Source organism: Salmo salar, chromosome 16, assembly GCF_965601325.2.
Source record: "Salmo salar chromosome 16, fSalSal1, whole genome shotgun sequence".
Lineage (NCBI taxonomy): Eukaryota > Metazoa > Chordata > Actinopteri > Salmoniformes > Salmonidae > Salmo > Salmo salar.
The window spans coordinates 49448853-49461175 of record NC_138306.1 but is presented as its reverse complement, the minus strand read 5'-3'; the positions used below and the strand labels follow the sequence as shown (position 1 = coordinate 49461175).

At 41.6% G+C, this 12323-nt stretch overlaps 1 protein-coding gene across 1 annotated transcript in view; it reads right to left on the bottom strand.

The window, feature by feature from the left end:
• The window catches only part of LOC106574011 (uncharacterized), a 155192-nt gene that overhangs the window by 24480 nt on the left and 118389 nt on the right, over positions 1 to 12323 (bottom strand). The window contains exon 7 of the mRNA XM_014149511.3: positions 12038 to 12215. Coding sequence (XP_014004986.3) covers positions 12038 to 12215 — 178 coding nt within the window. The remainder of the gene's footprint in view (positions 1 to 12037; positions 12216 to 12323) is intronic.

Here is a 12323-nt window from a genome sequence, read left to right as displayed (position 1 = left end):
GTGTGACGGTTATAACAAGGATCTGTGATGATTCTGAAAGTATTCTGTGTGAGTTCTGTCAGGATTCTCTGTGAATTTGTAGGGGGTTCTATGAGGGTTCTGAAGGGTTATGTTGGTGTTTGTAGATGACACTTGGTGGCATAGCCAGACTTGTAGCCTGTCAAAATGACATGGACCTATGGACTTGAAGCAGTTGAAGTTATGTGCACTAGCAGTGTATCCGGAAAAACAGCAATTCAGGTCCTAAAAGGAAGAAAGACATTTTCCTGAGTAAGATTGGGCCTATCAAACAAATTTATAACCGTTAAGAGCTTTTGAACCCGCCTATAACATCCGTTCTATTGGCCAACGTGCATTCACTGGATAATAAACTGGATGACCTCCGTTCGAGACTTTCCTACCAATGGGACATTAAAAACTGTAATATCTTATGTTTCACTAAGACATGGCTGAAATATGTATAATATACAGTTGGCTGGGTTTTCTGTGCATCGGCAGGACAGAACAGCTATGTTCGGTAAGACGAGGGCTGGGGGTGTGTGTCTATTTGTCAATAACAGCTGATGCGCGATGTCTAATATTAAGGTAGTCTAGAGGTACTGCTCGACCGGAGGTAGAGTACCTCATGATAGGCTGTAGACCACACTATCTACCAAGAGAGTTTTCATCTATATTTTTTGTAGCCGTCTATTTACCACATAAAACTGATGCTGGCACTAATACTACACTCAAGCAAACAAGAAAATTCTCATACAGAAGCGGCGCTCCTAGTGGCCGGGAACTTTAATGCAGGCAAACTTAAATACGTTTTACCTCATTTCTACAAGCATGTCACATGTGTCAAACCATTGTGTAAAAAACTCTTGGCCACAGTTTTTTTTTAATACATTGGCAAAAATTCTAAAAACCTGTTTTTGCTTTGTTATTATGGGTTATTGTGTGTAGATTGATGAGGGGAAAAAAACAATTCAATCGATTTTAGAATAAAGCTGTAACGTAACAAAATGTGAAAAAAAGTCAAGGGGTCTGAATACTTTCCGAATGCACTGTACATCTTCAACATTTGCTATCGGTTGTCATTTTTGCTTTGTACATTTTAGATGGAGTCCAGTAAATTCTATTAAATATACAGTTGAAGTCAAAAGTTTACATACATTTAGGTTGGAGTCATTAAAACTCATTTTTCAACCACTCCACAAATGTCTTGTTATCAAACTATAGATTTGGCAAGTCGGTCAGGACATCTACTTTCTGCATGACACAAGTAATTTTTCCAACAATTGTTTACAGACAGATTATTTCACTGTAAATTCACTGTATCATAATTCCAGTGGGTCAGAAGTTTACCTACACTTAGTTGACTGTGCCTTTATACAGCTTGGAAAATTGCAGAAAATGATGTCTTGGCTTTAGAAGCTTCTGATAGTCTAATTTACATAATTTGAGCCAATTGGAGGTGCATCTGTGGATGTATTTCAAGGCCTACCTTCAAACTCAGTGCCTCTTTGCTTGACATTATGGTAAAATAAAAATAAATCAGCCAAAAAAGTGTAGACCTCCACAAGTCTGGTTCATCCTTGGGAGCAATTTCCAAACGGCTGAAGGTACCACGTTCATCTGTACAAACAATACTATGCAAGTATAAACACCATGGGACCACGGAGCCGTCATATCGCTCAGGAAGGAGACGCATTCTGTCTCCTAAAAGATGAACGTACTTTGGTGCGAAAAGTGCAAATCAATCCCAGAACAACAGCAAAGGACCTTGTGAAGATGCTGGAGGAAACAGGTGCAAAAGTTTCTATATCCACAGTAAAGTCCTATATCGACATAACGTGAAAGGCCGCTCAGCAAAGAAGAACTGCTCCAAAACCGCCATAAAAAAGCCAGAGTAAGGTTTGCAACTGCACATGGGGACAAAGATCGTACTTTTTGGAGAAATGTCCTCTGGTCTGATGAAACAAAAATAGAACTGTTTGGCCATAATGACCATTGTTATGTTTGGAGGAAAAAGGGGGAGGATTGCAAGCCAAAGAACAACATCCCAACCGTGAAGCACGGGGGTGGCAGCATCATGTTGTGGGGGTGCTTTGCTGCAGGAGGGACTGGTGCACTTCACAAAATAGATTGCATCATGAGGGAGGAAAATTATGTGGATATATTGAAGCAACATCTCAAGACATCAGTCAGGAAGCTTGGTCGCAAATGGGTCTTCCAAATGGACAATGACCCCATGCATACTTCCAAAGTTGTGGCAAAATGGCTTAAGGACAACAAAGTCAAGGTATTGGAGTGGTCATCACAAAGCCCTGACCTCAATCCTATAGAAAATTTGTGGGCAGAACTGAAAAAGGGTGTGCGAGCAAGGAGGCCTACAAACCTGAGTCAGTTACACCAGCTCTGTCAGGAGGAATGGGCCAAAATTCACCCAACTTATTGTGGGACGCTTGTTGGAAGGCTACCCTAAACGTTTGACCCAAGTTAAGCAATTTAAAGGTAATGCTACCAAATACTAATTGAGTGTATGTAAACTTCTGACCCACTGGGAATGTGATGAAAGAAATAAACGCTGAAATAAATCATTCTCTCTACTATTATTCTGACATTTCACATTCTTAAAATAAAGTGGCGATCCTAACTGACCTAAGACAGGGTATTTTTACTAGGATTAAATGTCAGGAATTGTGAAAAACTGAGTTTAAATGTATTTGGCTAAGGTCTTTGTAAACTTCCGTATTATATTGAACCATTTGTGTTTTAGGCACTCAGCGCGTTTTAAAGCAGTTTTCCCACATATTTTTCCATTCAATTTATTGTATTTATTGTATCAAATCTTTACTCCATTTCTCTCTTAAGGGAAGGTGTAGCCACCTTGTTTTCTAGTTTAAGAATTCTCTAGAAGCCAGGTGTTTTTTGGAACGGACATGCTTTATGAAACTTTCCAATTTGTTAAAATCACGTTTAAATGTAATTGTTCTATCTACTGACTTGACTGCCTGTACAATCTGAATTATTCTAAAATGGTTGGTAAAGCCGGTCATATCCTTTAGTTCATTCAGACCCATAATTTGACCATCTTTATACAAATCGGACACGGTCCAAACTCCCATCTGTTGCCAATCTCTCCACAATACCAGTCTGTGATTAATTAATATGTGTGGATTTCGGTACATTAAGAGGCTTAGTTTGTAGTTGGAGCCATTGTCATTTATATTGTTTACATTCTGAATATTAAAAAGCGGGAGGACCATCTCACATGGTCTACTTTCATGTAATTCATAATAGCTTCTAGCCCCCTCCTGCCTCTGTAGCACCATGGTTTCCTCTTGGGTTGGAATTACAGAAAGAGCCCAGGGCAGTTGAGTTTAAGTCAAAGTTGAAGCCGGAATTGGGGTAAATAACTGCCGATTTGATGTTCAAATCAAATTGTATTTGCCACATGTGACGAATACAGCAGGTGTTGTAGACCTTATTGTGAAATGCTTACTCACAAGTCCTTAACCAACAACAGTGTTTTAAGAAAACAGAGTTAAGAAAATATCTACTAAATAAACTCAAGTAAAACCTTTATAAATAATAATATAAAAAATATTTTACATAAAAAAATTAAATAAACTAACACAATAAAATAACAATAATGAGGCTATATACAGGGGGTAGTCCGGGTAGCCATTTGATTAATTGTTCAGCAGTCTTCTTATGGCTTGGGAGTAGAAGCTGTTAAGGAGCCTTTTGGACCTAGATTTGGCACTCCGGTACCGCTCGCCGTGTGGTAGCAGAGAGAACAGTCTATGACTTGGGTGACTGGAGTCTTTGACAATTGTTGTTCTCTGACACCGCCTAGTATACACAGTTGTGGCCAAAAGTTTTGAGAATGCCACAAATATACATTTTCACAAAGTCTGCTGCCTCAGTTTGTATGATGGCAATTTGCATATACTCCAGATTGTTATGAAGAGTGATCAGATGAATTGCAATTAATTGCAAAGTCCCTCTTTGCCATGCAAATTAACTGAATCTCCAAAAAACATTTCCACTGCATTTCAGCCCTGCCACAAAAGGACCAGCTGACATGTCAGTGATTCTCTCGTTAACACAGGTGTGAGTGTTGACGAGGACAAGGCTGGAGATCACTCTGTCATGCTGATTGAGTTCGAATAACAGACTGGAAGCTTCAAAAGGAGGGTGGTGCTTGGAATCATTGTTCTTCCTCTGTCAACCATGGATACCCCCAAGGAAACATGTGCCGTCATCATTGCTTTGCACAGAAAGGGCTTCACAGGCAAGGATATTGCTGTCAGTAAGATTGCCCCAAAATCTACCATTTATCGGATCATCAAGAACTTCAAGGAGAGCGGTTCAATTGTTGTGAAGAAGGCTTCATGGTGCCCAAGAAAGTCCGCAAGTGCCAGGACCGTCTCCTAAAGTTGATTCAGCTGCGGGATCGGGGCACCACCAGTACAGAGCTTGCTCAGGAATGGCAGCAAGCAGGTGTGAGTGCATCTGCAATCACAGTGAGGCGAAGACTTTTGGAGGATGGACTGGTGTCAAGGTCAGCAAAGAAGCCACTTCTCTCCAGGAAAAACATCAGGGACAGACTGATATTCTGCAAAAGGTACATGGATTGGACTGCTGAGGACTGGGGTAAAGTCATTTTCTCTGATGAATCCCCTTTCCGATTGTTTGGGGCATCCGGAAAAAAGCTTGTCCGGAGAAGACAAGGTGAGCGCTACCATCAGTCCTGTGTCATGCCAACAGTAAAGCATCCTGAGACCATTCATGTGTGGGGTTGCTTCTCAGCCAAGGGAGTGGGCTCACTCACAGTTTTGCCTAAGAACACAGCCATGAATAAAGAATGGTACCAACACATCCTCCGAGAGCAACTTCTCCCAACCATCCAAGAACAGTTTGGTGACGAACAATGCCTTTTCCAGCATGATGGAGCACCTTGCCATAAGGCAAAAGTGATAACTAAGTGGCTCGGGGAAAAAAACATTGATATTTTGGGTCCATGGCCAGGAAACTCCCCAGACCTTAATCCAATTGAGAACTTGTGGTCAATCCTCAAGAGGCGGGAGGACAAACAAAAGCCCACAAATTCTGACAAACTCAAAGCATTGATTATGCAAGAATGGGCTGCCATCAGTCAGGATGTAGCTCAGAAGTTAATTGACAGCATGCCAGGGCAGATTGCAGAGGTCTTGAAAAAGAAGTGTCAACACTGCAAATATTGACTCTTTGCATCAACTTCATGTAATTGTTAATAAAAGCCTTTGACACTTATGAAATGCTTGTAATTATACTTCCGTATTCCATAGTAACATCTGACAAAAATATCTAAAGACACTGATGCAGCAAACTTTGTGAAAATGTATATTTGTGTCATTCTCAAAACTTTTGGCCACGACTGTACACTACCAGTCAAAAGTTTGGACACACCTACTCATTCAAGGGTTTTTCTTTATTGTTACTATTTTCTACATGGTAGAATAATAGTGAAGACATCAAAACTATGAAATAACACATATGGAATCATGTAGTAACAAAAAAGTGTTAAAGAAATCAAAATATATTTTATAGTCTTCAAAGTAGCTAGCCTTTGCCTTGATGACAGCTTTGCACACTCTTGGCATTCTCTCAACCAGCTTCATGAGGTAGTCACCTGGAATGCTTTTCCAACAGTCTTGAAGGAGTTCCCACATATGCATGAGAACTCGTTGGCTGCTTTTCCTTCACTTTGCGGTCCGACTCATCCCAAACCATCTCAATTGGGTTGAGGTCTGGTGATTGTGGAGGCCAGGTCATCTGATGCAGCACTCCATCACTCTCCTTCTTGGTAAAATATCCCTTACACAGCCTGGAGGTGTGTTGTGTCATTGTCCTGTTGAAAAACAAATGATAGTCCCACTAAGCGCAAACCAGATGAGATGGCATATCGCTGCAGAATGCTGTTGTAGCCATGCTCGTTAAGTGTGCCTTTGAATTCTAAATAAATCACAGACAGTGTCACCAGCAAAGCACCCCCACACCATAACACCTCTTCCATGCTTTATGGTGGGAAATACTGATGCAGAGATCATCCGTTCACCTACTCTGCGTCTCACAAAGACACGGCGGTTGGAACCAAAAATCTTACATTTAGACTCCAGACCAAAGGACAAATTTCCACTGGTCTAATGTCCATTGCTCGTGTTTCTTGGCCCAAGCAAGTCTCTTCTTCTTATTGGTGTCCTTTAGTAGTTTGTTTCTTTGCAGCAATTCAACCATGAAGGCCTGATTCACGCAGTCTCCTCTGAACAGTTGATGTTGAGATGTGTCCGTTACTTGAACTCTGCGAAGCATTTATTTGGGCTGCAATCTTAGGTGCAGTTAACTCTAATGAACTTATCCTCTGCAGCAGAGGTAGCTCTGAGTCTTCTTTTCCTGTGGCGGTCCACATGAGAGCCAGTTTCATCATAGCGCTTGATGGTTTTTTTCGACTGCACTTGAAGAAACTTGAAATGTTTTTGAAATTTTCCACATTGACTGACCTTCATGTCTTAAAGTAATGATGGACTGTCATTTCTCTTTGCTTATATGAGCTGTTCTTGACATAATATGGTCTTGGTCTTTTATCAAATAGGGTTATCTTCTGTATACCCTCCCATACCTTGTCACAACAGAACTGATTGGCTCAAACGCATTAAGAAGGAAATAAATTCCACAAATTAACTTTTAAGAAGACACACTTGTTAATTGAAATGCATTCCAGGTGACTACCTCATGAAGCTGGTTGAGAGAATGCCAAGAGTGTGCAAAGCTGTCATCAAGGCAAAGGGTAGCTCGGGAGCCCGAGTTACTACATGATACCATATGTGTTATTTCATAGTTTTGATGTTTTCACTATTATTCTACAATGAATGAGTAGGTGTTCTAAAACTTTTGACCGGTAGTGTATATTTATACAAATAATGTACATAATGAGAAATAATAATATTAATTACCTATTTATTTATTGTTCTTAAAATTCTGTTGCAGGACAATCCATATATGCAACATTTGTATTTCAATTGTTTGTTAGGATGAAATTGTGCAAAGAAAAGGAAAGTATTAAAATGTGAATGAGTCAAAATAGGAGAGAACAATGGTGTCATTCGTTTACATGTGGTTTTTTGTTTGTTGTTGTTTGGTTAGTGTGATATGTTGAATGCGTTGTAAAGAAATTATTAATACAAAATCAATAAATTATTAAGGAAATCGAGAGGGGGAGAGGGTTGTCTCTTCATCAACAACAAATAGTGTGCTGACTCAAGCGCAGTGGAAATCTCGACCCATTGTTCACCGGTCTTGGAATACCTGATGGTAAAGTGTTGACTCTTCATACCTCGCGAGGGAGTTTTCAGCTGTTATCGTGACTGTTGTCTACATTCTACCTCAGGACAAGAAATATAACAAGCTGGCATTTAACAAACTGTATGAGGCTATAAACAAGCAGAAAAACATGTACCCGAAGGCTGCCTTTCTTGTCGCTGGAGATTTTAATTCCACGTCATTAAGACATGTGATGCCCAACTTCCATCAACACGTCTCCTTCGCCACTAGGGGCGATAAAGTCCGAGACCACTGTTACTTTACTCACAAACAAGCATACAAGGCCCTCCCTCGTCCACCATTTGGCAAATCAGATCATGACTCCATGCTAATGCTTCCTGTCTACAAGCAGAAGCTCAAACAGGAAGTACCCGTGATTCACTCTGTTGAGAAACGGACATCAGAATCAGAGATTATGCTACAGGACTGCTTTGATAGTGTTGATTGGAATATGTTCTGGAGACACTGCCGATAAAATTGACGAGCTAACCACAGCCGTCACCAGCTTCATAAGGAAACGCATCAGCGACATTGTCCCCATAATGAAGGTTCGCTGCCTCCCCAATCAAAAGCCCTGGATTAACACAGAGGTTGGCTCTAAACTAAAGGATAGGGCTACAGCACACAGGGCTATCACAGACAACCCTGAGGCTACATATGAAAACAGGAACAAGTACAAGAAGTCCCACTATGACCTCTGTAGAGTCATCAAATGAGCAAAAGGACAATATAAGAATAAGGTGGAATCATATTACACAGGCTCCACCGCCAGCCGCATGTGACAGGGGCAGCAGTCTATTACGGATTACAAAGGAAGTCCCAGCTGTGATCCGCCGAACGATGCCTCTCTTCCAGACAAACTCATGCATTTTATGCACGCTTTGACAATAACAACACAGTACTGTGCGTGAGGGCCGAACCAGAAGACTGGGTGATCTCGATCTCTGAGGACAACGTGAGTAAGGTCTTTAATCAGATCAACACTCGCAAGGCCGCAGGGCAGAAACAATATTCCAGGGCGCATTCTCAGATCATGCGCAAATCAACTGGCAGGCATATTCACGGTAATTTCAACCTCTCCTTGTCCCAGTCTGTAATCCCCACATGTCTCAAGCTGACCACCATCATTCCTGTTCCCAAGAATTCCAAGGCTTCATGCCACAATGACTACCGCCCTGTAGCACTCACATCTGTAATCATGAAGTGCTTTGAGAGGCTGGTTATGGCACACGTTAACTCCACCATCCCAGCCACCCTAGACCCACTCCAATTTGTATACCGCCCCAACAGATCCATAGACGACGCAATCTCAATTGTACTCAACACTGCACTCAACCACCTAGATAAGAGGAATAGCTATGTGAGAATGCTGTTCATTGACTACAGCTCAGCATTCAACATCATTGTCCCATCCAAGTTCATCAACAACCTTAGGACCCTGGGACTGAACACATCGCTACATACAATATAGGTTTTTGGACTTTCTAGGGAGTTTTTCCTAGGGAGTTTTTCCTAGACACCGTGCTTCTTTCACATGCATTGCTTGCTGTTTGGGGTTTTAGGCTGGGTTTCTGTACAGCACTTTGAGATATCAGCTGATGTACGAAGGGCTATATAAATAAATTTGATTTTGATTTGATTTGATCGCTATGCAACTGGAACCTGGACATCCTGACAGGCTGACCCCAGGTGGTGAGGGTAGGCAACATCCCCTCCGTCATGCTGACACTCAACACGGGGCCCCACATGGATGTGTGCTTAGTCTTCTCCTGTACTTCCTATTCACCCATGACTACATGGCCACGCATGACTCCAACACCATCATCAAATTTTCTGACAACACATCAGTGGAAGGCCTGATCACCGGCAACGGAGGAGATGCACACTCACATGACTCTACACACTCACGCACTGCCAGCTCTAGAAGTGTTACTCACTGCCAGCTCTAGAAGTGTTACTCACTGTCAGCTCTAAAAGTGTTAACATCGGAGAGTCTCCCTACTTTGCCAATCCTGCTGACTATCCTCCCTCAGAGAACAAAGTCCAACACATGCGAAGGACAAGACTCATCACTTCTTCTTCTTCAACCCCAACAAACACAGCGTACTCGAACGCCTCTTAATCAACCAATATGGCCACACCAACACAACAGCTCTTGCCTAGAAACCATTTGCAACACATCCACTCAAGGCAGAGGGAAGGAAAGAAGCCAAGATTGAAATAATCGATTCAATAATCAAAAACAACTTGAGCTTTTATAGTCCCCCCAGTAAGTGTGCATTGTGTTCCCGTAACAATAAGAGAGAACGATGGGGCGTCTGGATTGGACTAACTGAGCAAACAATGGCAGATGTGTCCATAAATTGTGAACACTGCAGGGCATCTCTCCTTTCCTCCATAGTACCACTATATTTCTTCCTGGTCATCAACCTCTCTTTCACAAGTCACTGGCTTACTACTATAGTCTATAGGATCTCAGAGATTTCCAAGTTTAATAAAAAAGTAAGCACTTTTTGAATGTGAATTAGAGGTCAGTTTTATTTGCCAATCACAATTGTTAGTTTTTTGCAGATGTTCTTTATTAATATTGTACATCTCAGTTTGATTTCCACCCAGTCCTTTTCAAATGGAAAATACTCTGATCCAGGGAAAGTGGAGCTAACATTTTCCTGTAAAACACAGAGGACTTGTTTCTAAACCGAATCAGGTCTAATTAATTAGTATCAGTATCAAATTCAGCATGAGATTGAGTTTAACACACTCAGGCCAATACTGTCTTCTTAACAGGAAATCAGTGCTGGGACAGTGTCTGCCATCATTTCAAATGTCAAAGTTTACTGTAGTATGAAAGATACAGTTGAAGTCGGAAGTTTACATACACTTGGGTTGGAGTCATTAAAACTCCTTTTCCAACCACTCCGCAAATTTCTTGTTAACAAACTATATTTTTGGCAAGTCGGTTAGGACATCTACTTTGTGCATGACACAAGTAATTTTTTCAACAATTGTTTACAGACAGATAATTTCAATTATAGTTCACTGTATCACAATACCAGCGGGTCAGAAGTTTACATACACTAAGTTGACTGTGCTTTTAAACAGCTTGGAAAATTCCAGAAAATGATGTCATGGCTTTAAAAGCTTCTGATAGGCTAATTTACATAATTTGAGTCAATTGGAGGTGAACCTGTGGATGTATTTCAAGGCCTACCTTCAAACTCAGTGCCTCTTTGCTTGACATCATGGGAAAATCAAAAGAAATCAGCTCCTTGGGAGCAATTTCCAAAAGCCTGAAGGTACCACATTCATCTATACAAACAATACTACGCAAATATAAACACCATGGGACCACGCAGCCGTCATACTGCTCAGGAAGGAGACGCATTCTGTCTCCTAGAGATGAACGTACTTTGGTGCAAAAAGTGCAAATCAATCCCAGAACAACAGCAAAGGACCTTGTGAAGATGCTGGAGGAAACAGGTACAAAAGTATCTATATCCACAGTAAAACGAGTCCTATATCGACATAACCTGAAAGGCCGCTCAGCAAGGAAGAAGCCACTGCTCCAAAACTGCCATAAAAAAGCCAGACTACAGTTTGCAACTGCACATGGGGACAAAGATTGTACTTTTTGGAGAAATGTCCTCTGGTCTGTTGAAACAAAAATAGAACTGTTTGGCCAAAATGACCATCGTTATGTTTGGAGGAAAAAGGGGGAGGCTTGCAAGCCGAAGAACACCATCCCAAGTACGGGGGTGGCAGCATTGTGGGGGTGCTTTGCTGCAGGAGGGACTGGTGCACTTCACAAAATAGATAGCATCATGAGGGAGGAAAATTATGTGGATATATTGAAGCAACATCTCAAGACATCAGTCAGGAAGTTAAAGCTTGGTTGCAAATGGGTCTTCCAAATGGACAATGACCCCAAGCATGCTTCCAAAGTTGTGGCAAAATGGCTTAAGGACAACAAAGTCAAGGTATTGGAGTGGCCATCACAAAGCCCTGACCTCAATCCCATACAAAATTTGTGGGCAGAACTGAAAAAGCGTGTGCGAGCAAGGAGGCCTACAAACCTGAGTCAGTTACACCAGCTCTGTCAGGAGGAATGGGCCAAAATTCACCCAACTTATTGTGGGAAGCTTGTGGAAGGCTACCTGAAACATTTAACCCAAGTTAAACAATTTAAAGACCATGCTACCAAATACTAATTGAGTGTATGTAAACTTCTGACCCACTGGGAATGTGATGAAAGAAATAAACGCTGAAATAAATAATTCTCTCTACTATTATTCTGACATTTCACATTCTTAAAATAAAGTGGTGATCCTAACTGAACTAAGACAGGGAATTTTTACTAGAATTAAATGTCAGGAATTGTGAAGAACTGAGTTTAAATGTATTTGGCTAAGGTGTATGTAAACTTCCGACTTCAACTGTAGATCAGTGTGTTGGTGGATTGGTCATATATGGGGTTAAAGGTCAGAGTAGGATGAAGTTGCACCTACACACTGATCTAGGGTCAGTCTTGCATTTCTCTCCTTAATGATTACGATTAAGCATTGGAAAGCGTAAGCTGATTCTAAATTTGCCACTACAGGTAAATTCTACCTGATGTATTAGGGTCTGGGGTTAAAGGTTAGAGGCCAGGGGTTAGTGTTTATGGGGTAGAGTGACCTCCGGTGTGCACCTGTGAAGATGTCTTGTCCCAGTCCGGGGGAGCGGCCGTCTTTCCCGTTGAACAGGTGCTGCTGCGAGGGGGTAGGGCAGTTCAGGTGCTGGTGCTGTGAGGGGGCTGAGCCCTGCAAGTGCTGCACCGACAGACACTCACTCAGGACATCCTGCTCCAGGTGGGGGAACGGCCTCAGCTGTCAATCAAACAGAGAGACAGGGTTACTGTACAATACAAGCGGTCAAGAAGACAAAGTGAACAACATGAAAATACAATTGAGCGGGAGCAGTGCCATCATTGGATT